Below are 12,738 nucleotides of genomic sequence, written 5' to 3' on the forward strand. Positions count from 1 at the left end.
AGCAAGGGAACGGACAGGATAATTAGGAAGAAAATAAAAGGAGAAAAGATGTAGTCTATGACAAGTGGGTCCTATTTTTTATTATGAATCTAGGGGCTGCAAAGTAGGGACTCTTGTTGGAGTTGAGAGAAAAATTAAAAGTCCTCAAAAGTAGGAGAGCCCCTACTAAAAAAATATAATCTTAGGTTATTGTTAGAGTTGCTCTTACGGTGTGGAACACGGAGGTGTGGAACACGGAGGGGTCGGCTCGACGGCCGCGGCGGCGTGGAACACGGCGTCGCACCCGTGGAACGCGGCAACGAGCGACTCCACGTTGGTGACGTCGCCGTAGGCCACCTCGACGGCGGGAGGGAGGCCGGAGGCGTCGAGGCCACGGAGCACGAACGCGCGCACCCCGTGGTCGCCGGCGCCGGCCAGCGCCGCGCACAGGCGGCCCCCCATGAACCCCGTCGCGCCCGTCACCAACACCTTCATGCCCGGACTCGTACGGCTCGGTCGTCGACTATTCGTATTTCCTAGCCGCACCGCGCGCGCTCCCTGCTGTGCACCGGCCTCCTGCTGCTCGTCGAGCCAACCGGCCGGCCGGCCAGCTTCGAGCTCATCATTTATACTAGAGGGGTGGCCGCAGGCCGCTGCATGTGTTCCATCCGTTCCGAGCCGATCCAAGCCTCCAAGGCTCCAAGCACATCCAACCAACAGGACAGGGTTGGACAGGAAGTGAGCATGGCATGGGCCGGGGATGGGGCGCTGCCCAACATCCAACCAAGAGGCCCCGCGCCCCACGCCTGCGCCGCCTGATCGAAAGACTCTTGTCCTCCATGCGCACGACCGCAAAACGTGGCACCTACCACCTAGTAGTACAATTCCAATTCTTTCTCGTAGAATGGAATTAGTGGTTCATTTGGCCCTTATCAGGTTGATGTGCTAATGATCGCGAGAGGAGTACAATATGATATAGTTTCACTGACTTCTCTTTTCAGGATAATTTCTCTAACTTTTACTCAATACTGGTAAAGATCCAAGCGATATTACGAGCACACAATTTTTAAACAAAATAAAATAATTTTAATAAAATAGGGTAAGAAGAAATAGACATATTATCTAAGCTATAAATTTCTGTAGCAAAATATATGTTAACGATGATGGAAAGAAAGTGTATCCAACATGCTAAATGTATTAAAGTTCTGAAACAAATTTTCTAACAGTCATCTAGCTAGAGAATGGTATAACCATTCATATCTTTCCAGATCACCCGACCTCTTTTCTTACCCTTCCGCCTTTCTCGCTCCACCCGCACCTCTTCTGTCCTCCCTCTGCCTTTCTCGCTCCACCCATACCGGCTGCGACCCCTCCCAACCCCAGCACCTCCCCCGCGACGTGACAGCGGCAACCCCTCCCAACCCTCCTGCCACCGAGTGAATTCTGTTGCGCCAGCCGCCAGTTGACTCGTCAGCCCTGAACTTGGCAGCGGCACAGCAATTGGACCATGACGACATCGGCTAGCTCCAGCGGCATACGTAGGATTCGCGCATTTTTTGGGATTTCAAAAGTTGGTTGCTACCGAGTTATTCCTCTTCTTATTTCCCTTATTTTTAATCAAATTTGTTACCATTGTTGCAGGTAAAAAGCACACTTACTCGCGGTGGTACTTTTTAATTTTACCAAAAGGTAAAGACTCTGTTATAGCTGATCGTGCGTTTGTCTTGTTGTACGGGCGTAAAGTCAGGTCCTATATAGAAACCCCTCATACTTCTCCCAGCAATTTTCGCGAGGGAGATAGGACGAGTGGGCGATAAGCCCATACCGCGGCCCGCCGGTCACGCTGCCTCCCGACTTTTACCGTTTTACCCTCGGCGTCTCCAACGGTCAGTTCCCCTCGCCTCCTTCAAAACCCGCTCGCCGCCGCCCCCTCCCCTTAAACCCTCCCAAAGCCCGCGGCCGTGCTGCTCCCCAATCCTCTCTCTCCCTACGCGTACGGCACAACTCGCACTTCATTGAAGCCGGGAGATCGAGAGAGATGGAGGTGGTCGTGAAGCAGGGGATGTCGGCGTACGAGGCGGCGCGGGAGCGGACGGTGCTGGAGAACAAGCGCAAGATGGAAGCGCTCAACCTGCGCCACCTCGCCGCCGCCATCAAGGAAGGCCCCAAGACGCCTTCCCCCATGGTGATACCTGCCGCACCCCCGGCCGCCTCTGTTTGTGCCGACCATCCACGCGCCGCCGTTTGTCTGACCCTTTGTTCCGTTTGCGGCTGAGCAGAAGAGGCGCAGGCTCATCGAGTACGCAGTCGTGGTTCCCTCGCCTCCGAGGAGGTCCCGCCGGCTTGCCAACCTCCCTGAGGTCAAGTACGCAGAGGTCTCTGTCCCCCCCCCCCCCCCCCCCCACCATCTTTTACCTGCTCTGTTTTCTATTTGGGCTCAAACTCAAATAAATGAACCTGTTTGGCTATTTTTGTTAGTTATTTCCATAAGTGCAGTGTCGCCGTGTGGGTGGTCAGCATGGTAGAAGTAGTTAATAATGTCGATCTCAAGGCTGCCCATTTTTTTTCCATGTGAAACAGGGCAACCCTTTATTTTGCTCAGCTCTTGAAATGGAACATTCTGTATATCAACAGATGTTGTGTAGCACAAAAATGTGTTCACATTTCGATCAATTCATTCACTATACTCATGATATTTTGGTAAAGGCAACTGAGATTTTGAAGATTCGTATGGCACTAATGCTTCTTCTGAAAAGCATCCTGTAATTTAACATGGAAAAATAAATACTAACATATTACATCGCCCCATTTCGCCAAGCGTCCATGTCATTATCAACTCGAATCCATATGCTTTTACTGACAAGTAGTAATATTTTTCAACAGACAGCACCACACAGTGCAGATAGAATGATAAGGTATGTGAATATCTGCTAGCAGCCTAGCATGGCATAGGAGCTGTAAACATGTTCTTCCCCCATTAAGTGAAACCATGCTTTTCCATTACTTCCGTAGGTCTCCTAGAAGACCAACTGCCCGCATCTACTTGGCAAGCCGTGGATCAATTTCCATGAAAGCTAGGATGGAGGCAGAAAGAAAGGCCGAGGAGCTAGAATCGCAACTTGACCCTGAATTCCCATCCTTTGTGAAGGCAATGCTGCATTCACATGTGGTTCGAGGTTTTTGGCTGGTGAGTGATATACCATTTTCTCTCCCCAGCAATTTTTTAGCTCATGTTGGAGGCATGTACTAATTTTTCTGTATCACATGATTGAAAGGGTCTCCCGAGCCATTTCTGTGACACTTACATGCCAAAGCAAGACTCCATTATCACGTTGGTGGATGAGAAAGATGAAGAGTTCGATACCAACTACCTTGCCTACAAGAAGGGGTTAAGTGGTGGCTGGGCTGGTTTTGCAATATGTCATGGGTTGCAGGATGGAGATGCAGTTGTTTTTCAGCTGATTAAGCCCACGACCTTCAAGGTACAATATACTTTTCAGCACAAAGCTAAATAATGTTGAGCTCAAAGCATGTTTTCCCCCCCTGAATAATGCTCAACGCTCATTCACCCATGAATCTTTCTCCCAGGTGCATATAATCCGAGCGGCTTCTGATGACCACAGTGAGGAGGATGAATGACTGCATCTCGCAACAGCCATACTAGTAGTACTAACTTATCAGGAGGTGGAAAGTCGGATTTTGGGTAGGTTTTAGGTGGGTAGATTTTAGGCTTTACCTCTCAGAATTGGCCTAGTAATGTATTTTGTTTTCTATGTCTGTCGGTACTACTAGTGACATCCCTAAGTTGCAGAAATCATAACTCGCAAAATGCCTAGTGAGCTGTTTCCTGGCTTCTGCTTGTTGCTGTCCTAATGAAAGTTTCAGAATATGTATGTTTTGCGACTTTTTAAATAGATTTAGGAATGATTCCTTCACCTAACACCTATCCCTAAATCGATGCTTTCTGATGCAACATGCCAGCATGTACAACAAAACTCTAAGAACAGGACAGACATCGCTCAAAGGAATGCTAGATATAACATCAATCTTCAGCTATCATACATCAGAGTCAGACACCAATATCACCCAATAACTTTTCCAGCCTTCAGTCCTCTCCCTTCATCATTGACTGTGATCTTCTGTGTGCATGGGTGAAGCATCAGATTGAGAACTAGCAATTTAGCATCAGCGTATTTCCTCCTTGCCCAACTCATTCAAATCTGTTCCCCTCAGTTCTGTAAATTATTCATGCAAACCATATCATCACAAGGTTCATTGACAAAAGAAGGAACCAAACCAAGTGGCTCTCATTCTTCATACCTCAAATCAAGTCCAGCTTTGTTTTTCAGACCATCTGGTATCTTGCCCGTGAGATTATTGTTGTTCAGGTATCTGTCATGGCCCAGGAAAAAAAAGCATTAGGCTCCGAATGTGTTGGGATAATACATTACGGAAATGAGAAATCGAGTACTAACAACTCCTTAAGATTGATGAGCGTTTCCATTGATGGTTTGATTGTTCCGCTGAACTGATTGCCATCAAGATGCCTTTTATGAAGAAAAGTTTAGCATGGTTAGTAAAACTGTAGGATGAATGGTTCATCACAGGTCAAGTATGCTTGAGCTTACAAGACAGTTAAGGTGCGCATGCCGCCCAAGTCAGGTATGGATCCTGAGAGTTTGTTGCCACTGAGATTGCTGTAGTCAAAAGCTCCCAGTCATAATGAGAAGGGGATTGCCCATCCATTTTGTCCATAATACTATTCACGGAGATTAGTTTTTGTGTATATCTTACATGGTTTGCATCGCCGTCAAATTTCCAATGCTGTCGGGAAGTGATCCCGAAAGACCACGATTTTTTAGATCCCTGTAGTGCAGAAGACAGGTCATATTAACGCAGTAATGACCAATAGTTATAATGCCGTTCTTCCATCAGTACAGGAAGTAGAACACCAATGCATCGGCCGAATTTGACCAAAAAATTTTACGGTTTGAACACTACTGCCAAGTGATGAATACAAAATGCATTTGCCGAATTTAACAAAAAAAAAATCGGTTTGAACACCATTGACAACCAATTGGATAGTGTCAGTGTAATGTGATGAGTACTTACAGTGACAAGACGCGCACGGGTGATCCCGGGGAGCATACAACCCCGGTCCATGAGAGTTGCGGCGGCAGGCAAGGGTCTCCAGCCCAGTCCGGAGGTGGGTTCTTGAGGCTCCTTGCAAGATCACCCATCGCAACGACTGCACAAGACAAAGGCCTGGAGGTTTTCGTCACCCAGACATTTTACTTCACAGACACTGGTAACTAAATGAGGTCTGTCTTCCTTTCCTTCAATCTGAAACTGCGTTGCGTACCATCTCTGGTGGCCGTCTTGCCGCCGAGCGGGACGATCTGGTAGATCTCTCCGGCGTTGATGAGCGGGCCGACGGGGGACGTGGCGTTGGGCGTGAGCAGGACCTCCGTCTTCCCGGACAGCTGCATCATGTTGGAGTAGACCATGACGCCGGCGGCGGAGGCATTGAGCCCCCGGAAGAACGGCTGCCCGTTGACGGCCACGTCGAAGACGCGCCAGCTGTAGGCGCTCGCGGTGCGCGGGTCCTGGAAGTAGAGCGCCACGTAGTAGGTGGCCGCGGGCAGCTCCGCCGGCGGCCACTGCACGGTGAGATTCTTCCCCCGGCTGGTGGTGACCCCGGCCTTGAGCGCCTTGGCCGGCGGCTGGTTCCAGAAGTCGTCGGGCGAGATGGAGGAGTGGCTCTCCACGGCGGGGTTGGCGTCCGCGAACGGCGCCCAGTACCGGTTGTACTGGTCATCTGGATAGCTAGAATGCATTGCCAGCCACGTGACGTCACGTCAGCTACTGGGAGTGGGAGACGACGTTCGATACGACGACGGGCGGGGCGGAGCGTACCTGACGATCTCGCCCTTGCTGCCGAAGCGGCTGCGCGCCACGGTGCTCATGGCGTACCTCTCGTAGTCGGTGGTGTTGTACATGGAGTCGTCGAGGTCGATGACCTCGAGCGCGGAGATGAAGGGGCTGGACGCCGTGTCGGGGCGGCGCGCCAGGCACACGCTCATGGTCCTGCCCTGCCCCTCCGCCACGATCTCGAAGTAGGTGGACATGCCGCGGCGGTAGTTGTCGGTGGTGTTGACGGCGCTCCAGCGGGTGCCGTCGATGATCTGGTCGAACACGGGCGGGTCCTTGCCGCCGTCGAAGCCGCCGTAGAAGTAGGTGGTCCGGACGAGGTAGCGCGTGCCCTTGACGACGGGGAGCTGGTAGCAGTACTTGCGCGCCGTCGCGTCGGGGAAGAAGCGCAGGGAGGCGAGCACCGGGAGGAGGTCGGGCTTGTCGATGGTGGAGGCGTTGCCGACGGCGGTGAAGCCCTCATCCCGGACCCACTTGATGCTGCCTGCCTGCAGATCCTTGGCCGACCCGCAGCTTATGTAGAACCCTGCTGCCGTATCGATCGATCAGATCGTTGTGGTCTCATCAAACGAGCTGAGGGCAACAAGCAAGACGACGATCGAGATCATCTTGCGATCCATCGTCGTCTTCATGCATCCAGACATATTACCTCTGGGTTGTGGCGCGGCCGGCGCGCCGGCCGGTTGTTGGGAGGACGAGGTGGGGAACAAGGCGACGGCGGCGAGGGCGAGGAAGGGGAACGTGATGCGGCTTGGCATCGTATTGACATGCTAGGATCGGGAGGAAAGGGGAGGCGAAGAAAGGGGGCCCAGCCAGGGAGGAGGGGAATGTTTATGGGCTGGACGACGGGCGCCGCATGCATGGCATGGCAGCTGAGCTGCTCATTTGGATGGTTTGGGTTTCTGCCCTCAAATATAGCATGGCAGCTGTTTGTTCGGTGCATGGCAGAATTAGTACGGGCGGCGTCCTTTGACCGGGCGGCGACGCGCGGAGAAGGGAGACGTACGATCGACGAACCGACGAGCTAGTCACCCAGCTGGACCGTCCCAGCCAACAGCCCAACAGGTTACATTTGCCAACAATTAAGTGAGACAGTAATGAACTGGAACTCAAGTTATTCTTCTTTATTCAATCGATCCGAGTACGGCCTGCATCCCTTATGTATATATGTATATGTATGTATATGAATGAACAAAGGAAAAAGAAAAAGAAACCCAGGAATTTATCGAAATGTGGCGACCCATCGATCGAGCTCGATCAGCAGCGGCGGCCTAGCTTCCTGAGCAGCAGCTAGCAGTGATTATTTATTTATATATTCTATTCCCATTTCCGCGGGTCGGTGATGTTGATCCTCCAGTGCTGGTCGGCGAAGGCCCTCTCCTGGGCGACGTGCCTGTCCCACGCGATCTCCACCTTCCTCCGCTCCGAGAGCCTGCAGGGCCCGCGCATGGGCTCCCCCATCCGGTCGTACACCTGCCACCACCGCGCGTGCGCCTCGTCGCTGGCGTACACCCGCTGGTCCGCCACGTTCCAGTTGCAGTCGTAGTCCCGGTAGCACGTCCAGGGCTTCATCCCCAGGTAGTGGATGGCCCACACCTCCGCGGGGTCCGCCCGGAACAGCCGCTCCTTGAGCGCGCGCTCCCCGGTGGTGTTGGCCCAGAAGTTCTTGAGGTAGTTGACGCGCCGCGGCAGCCGGTGCCACCACACGAACACCTCGTTCAGGAACCCCTGGTCGCCGCCGTTGTACGACCGCACCGTGCGCCGCTGCCGGACCAGCGCCTCGAACGTGCACGCCGACGGCTCGACCACCATCACGCCCGAGTTGAAGAGCGGCCCGTCGTTGCCCACCGCGGCGAGCTGCGGGAGCCCGAACAGCGCGTCCAGGTTGCGGAGCACCAGGATGTCGGCGTCCACGAACACCACGCGCTCGTACTCGGTCAGCTGCCACAGCCGGAACTTGCTGTAGTTGTACTCGTTGTAGGCGCCCCGCGCCGCGCGCGGGTTGCGGATGCGCTTGATCCGGCGCGGGCTCCACCCCGCCGCCGACAGCGCCCGGAGCGCCGGCTTGGACACCGTGTGGTCGTGGAGGAGGACCAGGTCGCGGGTCGACCCCGACCGCCGGATGCTCTGCGCCAGCACGATCGCGCCGCACAGGTACGTGTCCGACGAGTGCAGCACCGTCGCGTACGCCTCGCGGCGGGGACGCCGCCGCCCCGTCGTCGTTGGAGACGGCGCCGCCGCCGCCGCCTGCTCCTCCGACACGTTGTTCAACAACACCTCGTGGATGCCTGCTGCCGCACGTACACATGCATCATGTGTTCTTTTTTTTTATTATCACTATATATACGTTCATATAATTAATTACCACTATATCATTATAAGTTAAATCGCGTTTAATTAATTAATTACTAGATTATTCGTCGATCCGTCTAGCGATCGAAGCCTGCTGGCAACAAAAAGAAAAAGAAAACGAAAGCGCTAGCTAGATTCAAGTGTTCGTCAAGTCAAAACCAAAGAGCTAGCTAGTAACCACCTGGTAGAATGCAGTAGCTTGCAAGTATCACTTGGTGTGCAGTGCCGCCGTGGACAATGCAAGCTGGTGGCGAGCCAGGGTCTGCGTGCAGAGGGCAGCAGCTCACCAACCGTATCCAGTTTAGTCAATCAGTCGCCAATCGTGTCGGCGTACTCGCCGTGCCATGGTTGATCAGACGGGTGGGAACGAAAGGCCTCCAACCACGTTAGGTAAAGCCCCAGTAGTCTCTTCTAGCTGCCGGTGTTCTTCTAGCTAGTTTCTTTTTTTTTTCTTACCAAGTTTATTTGCTACTTCATTTTTACATGTGCAAATTGGACTTGAACACTTGTTATTTGTGGCCTGTTACCTGGCTTGCCTCCTGTCAGGTTCTTGCAGGAGCTGAAATTGGTGGATGGGAGGGCTCACACCTAGTAGCTCTATCTGTCTGCTTCTTGTTGCAAAGGACAGGTTAATTTGGGCTCTGTTTCTGATAACAACAATGACACTGATGGATCCATCGATCATTACCGGTAGATTTCTTCCTAGCCTATTAGCCTTAATCGTGGCCTTTTAGCTCCAGCGTTATCGACTAAATTCTTCAAGTTGGGTAAGAATGCATGGGGCGCTAGCTACTGGTTCTATTTTTTTTTCTAAAAAAGAAAGATAGAGCGTTGAGTGCTGGTGAGAATAAACCGTTGGTGCATTATAAGCTTTGATCGATCGTGGCCTTTTGCCACATCTCCCGATCAGATTCCCCCATTTTGTTCTTGACGGCTTGCCCTACACACCCCATCATACCGGTCGCCCCTACTGATAAGAATCTTAGCTCGATGATTATGTGCTTTAATCCATTAGGTAGTATGTTATGTTATGTCCCTAACACAGTGCTAGTAGCACATGTTTCGGACATTATTTGTTCCAGGCCGATGTGCTAATGCTCTTATCCTCTCTAAAACTTTTTCCCCTGCAAGGTATTGGGATTTCAATTTGGCCTATTTTTGTTAACACACGGACTCTTTTTATGACACCATTATTGTTCACACAAATAAAAGCACAGCGCAAATGAAAAGGTCGCCTAAAAAGAAATTTATTAGCCTTACATTTACCATGTAAAATTCAGCGACCATTCATTATAGGTTCACCATTAAAGAACAAATTAAGATGATAGTGGAAGTTCAAATCAAGTAAATCTAGTATACCGTACCCTGATTTGTTCATAGTTTCTGGCTGTCTCGACTCTCAATCTTGTTTTAATTCCCTTTCAGAAAAAAAATGTTTTGATTCTACTTTTTTTTTAAAAAATTCTACTAGGAGCACCACATAGGCCAGTGAATAATCCTGATGTCGATCATGCACCCATTCATGCACATCAACGATACATCATCTATCTTGTTCGTATACTGCCTGCTGCCTTTTTCCTGTTAGTTAGCGTAGGTGCAGCTAGATAAGCTTGGCATGACTTGCATGCATGGGGGGCGTTGCAGAAAGATGAAGCAGACAACAGATCGAGATCGATGTGGAAACAAAATCAGAGACGTGTGCGCGCGGACATACACATACCTCCTGATCCCCAGAGCGGGAGCGCGAGGTTGCAGGACCCGACGGGCAGCCGGAGCTTCTCCTCGAGGCGCTCCACGTCGACCCTGTACATCCACCAGTCCCCCTCCCGGCCCGCCGCCTCGTCGCACCGGAACAGGTCCATCATGGGCTCGCACTCGCTCCGCAGCACGACGCGCACGGCCCCGCCGCCGTCGCGCCGGCCCTTGCGCGCCGCCATCCGCGCCGCCGCCAGGTGCACCTGCAGCCTGAACACGTCGCGGTTCCACCCGCCGGGCGCGGTGCGGTTGCACGGCAGGGACGCCACCACCACGTCCACCTCGCCGTCGTACCGGGAGAAGTCCGGCATCGGGAGCTCCGGGCAGGACGGCCCCTCGTCCTCCTCCTCCTCGTCGATCCACTCCGGGAACAGGTCCGACCACCGGAACACGTCGGAGACGCGCTCCAGGTCCACGCGCACCGCCTCGCCCTCCACGCCCAGCGCCAGCACGTCCTCGCGGCCGATGTTCACCAGGCCCATCCGCAGCCGGCCCCGGAGCTCGTCGAACATGGCCGGCGCGCGCCCCGTGTTCACGATCCGCTCCGCCGCCACCTTGTTCGCCGCCACGCCTCCCAGCTGCACACATGCACGCGACGCGCGCGGCGAGCTGTATGTCAGCAAGCTATATCTAGCTCAAGGCCGGAAGACCAAGTCGATCTTCTGGTTTCCGACGGCGGCGGCATGCCGGCGGCCGGAGCGAGAAGCCGAGAACGCCATACACAAGTAAGTACGTACCCGGTGGACGTACTCACCTTACCTTCGGTGAGAGCTGCTGGGTCGACGACGGGCAGGCGTCGTCGCTGAAGGTGCAGCGGACGAGGGAGGTGGCGCCGCGGTCGAGGAGGTACGAGTACCTGGGGTGGAGGAGGAGCGCCATGTACGCGAGGAGGAACAGGGCGAGGAACGCCGCGTTGAGCTTGACGATGACGCCCGCCCGCACCGGGGACTTCACCGCTTCCCCGGTCGTGGTCACCCCCATGCCGCGCCGCGCTATATATTTGTACGGCGGCCGCTCACTCACCGGCGTCTGCTCCGGGCGCGTCGTCGCCGTCGGGCCGTGGGTGCGCGGTGCGCTCGGTGGTGGCAATGATCCAGCTGATGGCTAAGCCGAGGCGCGTTGCATGCGAGGGGTTATATAGCCAGCCGGTGGTCTAGGCGACGGGTCGGGTGAAGCTGTGAGCGCGCGGCGAGGGGTGAGCTTGAAAGGACGGCTGTAACGAATTGAACGAGGGTCCACGTGTCACAGTTCATTCGGCCTCAAGGACGACTGGCCTCACTACTACAGAACAGGCCTTTGATCTAGGTCATTTGTCCCGACTGTTTTTGGGCCCGGGGCCAAAGGTGGCTTTTGTCCCGAGTCCAACGGCTAGCCAGGCCAGCGTGGAGGGGGAGGGGGGACATGGGCCTTTTGTCCCGGTTGGAGGCACCAACCGGGACCAAAGGTCCCCCTTTTGTCCCGGTTGGCGGCTCCACCCGGGACAAAATGCATAATTCTTTTGTCCCGGTTGGTAACACCAACCCGGACTAAAGGGTGACCCTTTTGTCCCGGTTGGTGGCACCAACCCGAACAAAAGGCCCCTCCACGTGATAGTTCAAAAGAAAGTTATTCTATACTAAGTCACATGTACTACTTAGCTGAGTTGGCAAGAAAATCATGCGCTAAACAAGAGGTCTTGAGATCGAATCTCGCGGGGCGCAAAATTTTTTTTAGCGTGTGGGACATTTAGTCCCGGTTCTGCCACCCGGGACAAAAGGCTTCAGACTTTTGTCCCGAAAGGCGAATGCCGATTCCAAAACCGGGATAAATGACCCTATGGAACCGGGACAACAAGCCGGATTTGTAGTAGTGCCTGTCGCTTTGGTGATTCAGCCCAAGCTTCAGGCCAGCTAGCTTAATTAGCTCATTGTCAGGAATGATCAGCTAGCCCAAGCACTGTAGCACCTGTAAGAGCTCTTTCTCCATTTATGCGTACCTGGTGATGTGCTGTTGCAGTCATGGTTTTTCACCATCCTAGAACACGTACTGTTTCTGACTAAGTACACTCCTAGTAAGTCCTAGTATTATGACAGTTGAGCTTAACTTCACCAGCATGCTATATAGCTAGATAGATACCTTTAATTTGCCTGCACGACTAATGAGGAGTGCTTTATGGTTCTTCTAAGAAATGTTGTTTGTGTGCCTTTACTTGGATGCAGGATGCTTAATTTTGTGAGTTCTCAATTTGTACGGAAAAAACAAGGGACCTGCTATTTTCAATCCACATCCTGTAGCTGTCCTGATGAATAGTCGATCTTCTTCTCCCTCTGATCGATCTATTTTCTTCAGTTGTAGTGCACCTCCCTCCCTCTCCCTGCCTCTCTTGTCATGAAGCTCCCCGTCATGATTTGCGTCAGCAAGTTAGGCTATTGAGGTGTATAGGGGTTATGGAAGTATATGTGTCAGTGTAGCTCATTAGTTTTACTGCCATTGTAGCAACTCATTACTTAATTCAGTATCAGTCGAAACGTAGCTAGTTAGCTGCATTGCAACTTTGCAAGTAGCAGTGTCTCTGACATACCCTTCCTACCTTATTATGGTGGGAGCATCAGTTCCATCGATAGGCAAGCTTCACGCATAAGTACTATACCCCCATTATAATACACCGTTTCTTCATATACAATTCCGTCAGGTTGGCCACAGCCACACAAAACCGGTTACAGGCGCCGCGATGCGATGGGT

General features: G+C 52.8%; 4 protein-coding genes across 8 annotated transcripts; 1 reads left to right on the forward strand and 3 right to left on the reverse strand.

Moving 5' to 3' along the window:
- Window positions 1-204: 204 nt before the first annotated feature.
- Window positions 205-562, reverse strand: LOC120689371 (uncharacterized protein y4nL-like). Its single transcript, XM_039971659.1, has one exon. It carries the CDS (start codon window positions 472-474, stop codon window positions 205-207), a length of 270 nt encoding a protein of 89 aa, XP_039827593.1. The 5' UTR covers window positions 475-562.
- A 1,338-nt stretch (window positions 563-1,900) lies between these two features.
- Window positions 1,901-3,868, forward strand: LOC120690898 (B3 domain-containing protein Os03g0184500-like). 2 transcript variants are annotated; one of them, XM_039973784.1, is made up of 6 exons: window positions 1,901-2,164; window positions 2,253-2,354; window positions 2,863-2,894; window positions 2,992-3,166; window positions 3,255-3,461; window positions 3,568-3,868. In XM_039973784.1, exons 1-6 carry the CDS (start codon window positions 2,018-2,020, stop codon window positions 3,616-3,618), a joined length of 714 nt encoding a protein of 237 aa, XP_039829718.1. In that variant the 5' UTR covers window positions 1,901-2,017; the 3' UTR covers window positions 3,619-3,868. The 2 variants fall into 2 exon arrangements, with proteins under 2 accessions (XP_039829718.1, XP_039829719.1); XM_039973785.1 differs by having other exon boundaries at window positions 1,906-2,164; window positions 2,259-2,354.
- On the reverse strand, window positions 3,869-6,910 carry LOC120690897 (putative leucine-rich repeat receptor-like serine/threonine-protein kinase At2g04300). The gene is made up of 9 exons (XM_039973783.1): window positions 6,560-6,910; window positions 5,896-6,436; window positions 5,342-5,805; window positions 5,092-5,227; window positions 4,774-4,845; window positions 4,608-4,676; window positions 4,455-4,526; window positions 4,300-4,371; window positions 3,869-4,214 (listed from the first exon to the last, which is right to left on the reverse strand). The coding sequence occupies exons 1-9, from the start codon at window positions 6,666-6,668 to the stop codon at window positions 4,190-4,192; spliced, it is 1,560 nt and encodes a 519-aa protein (XP_039829717.1). The 5' UTR covers window positions 6,669-6,910; the 3' UTR covers window positions 3,869-4,189.
- Window positions 6,911-7,008: 98 nt separating this feature from the next.
- Window positions 7,009-11,127, reverse strand: LOC120690896 (UDP-glucuronate:xylan alpha-glucuronosyltransferase 2-like). Of its 4 annotated transcripts, none has more exons than XM_039973780.1 (3): window positions 10,777-11,127; window positions 9,983-10,595; window positions 7,009-8,198 (listed from the first exon to the last, which is right to left on the reverse strand). In XM_039973780.1, exons 1-3 carry the CDS (start codon window positions 10,996-10,998, stop codon window positions 7,228-7,230), a joined length of 1,806 nt encoding a protein of 601 aa, XP_039829714.1. In that variant the 5' UTR covers window positions 10,999-11,127; the 3' UTR covers window positions 7,009-7,227. The 4 variants fall into 4 exon arrangements, with proteins under 4 accessions (XP_039829714.1, XP_039829713.1, XP_039829716.1 ...); XM_039973779.1 differs by having other exon boundaries at window positions 7,009-8,201; XM_039973782.1 differs by having other exon boundaries at window positions 7,009-8,201; window positions 10,755-11,107.
- Window positions 11,128-12,738: the final 1,611 nt, after the last annotated feature.

This window comes from Panicum virgatum, chromosome 9N, assembly GCF_016808335.1.
Source record: "Panicum virgatum strain AP13 chromosome 9N, P.virgatum_v5, whole genome shotgun sequence".
NCBI classification, from domain to species: domain Eukaryota; kingdom Viridiplantae; phylum Streptophyta; class Magnoliopsida; order Poales; family Poaceae; genus Panicum; species Panicum virgatum.

Bases quoted from the DNA above. Each gene is read 5' to 3' on its own strand.
- LOC120690898 (XM_039973784.1), top strand. From the start codon at position 2,018: ATGGAGGTGGTCGTGAAGCAGGGGATGTCGGCGTACGAGGCGGCGCGG. The intron at 2,355-2,862 runs GTCTCTGTCCCC...ATTTTTCAACAG, and splicing joins CTGAGGTCAAGTACGCAGAG to ACAGCACCACACAGTGCAGA. The intron at 2,895-2,991 runs GTATGTGAATAT...TTACTTCCGTAG, and splicing joins AGTGCAGATAGAATGATAAG to GTCTCCTAGAAGACCAACTG.
- LOC120689371 (XM_039971659.1), bottom strand. From the start codon at position 474: ATGAAGGTGTTGGTGACGGGCGCGACGGGGTTCATGGGGGGCCGCCTG.
- LOC120690897 (XM_039973783.1), bottom strand. From the start codon at position 6,668: ATGCCAAGCCGCATCACGTTCCCCTTCCTCGCCCTCGCCGCCGTCGCC. The intron at 5,806-5,895 runs GTACGCTCCGCC...AATGCATTCTAG, and splicing joins AGCAAGGGCGAGATCGTCAG to CTATCCAGATGACCAGTACA. The intron at 5,228-5,341 runs GTACGCAACGCA...TGTCTTGTGCAG, and splicing joins CAAGACGGCCACCAGAGATG to TCGTTGCGATGGGTGATCTT.
- LOC120690896 (XM_039973779.1), bottom strand. From the start codon at position 10,998: ATGGGGGTGACCACGACCGGGGAAGCGGTGAAGTCCCCGGTGCGGGCG. The intron at 10,596-10,776 runs GTAAGGTGAGTA...GCATGTGTGCAG, and splicing joins CCCAGCAGCTCTCACCGAAG to CTGGGAGGCGTGGCGGCGAA. The intron at 8,202-9,982 runs GTATGTGTATGT...TACGTGCGGCAG, and splicing joins CCCGCTCTGGGGATCAGGAG to CAGGCATCCACGAGGTGTTG.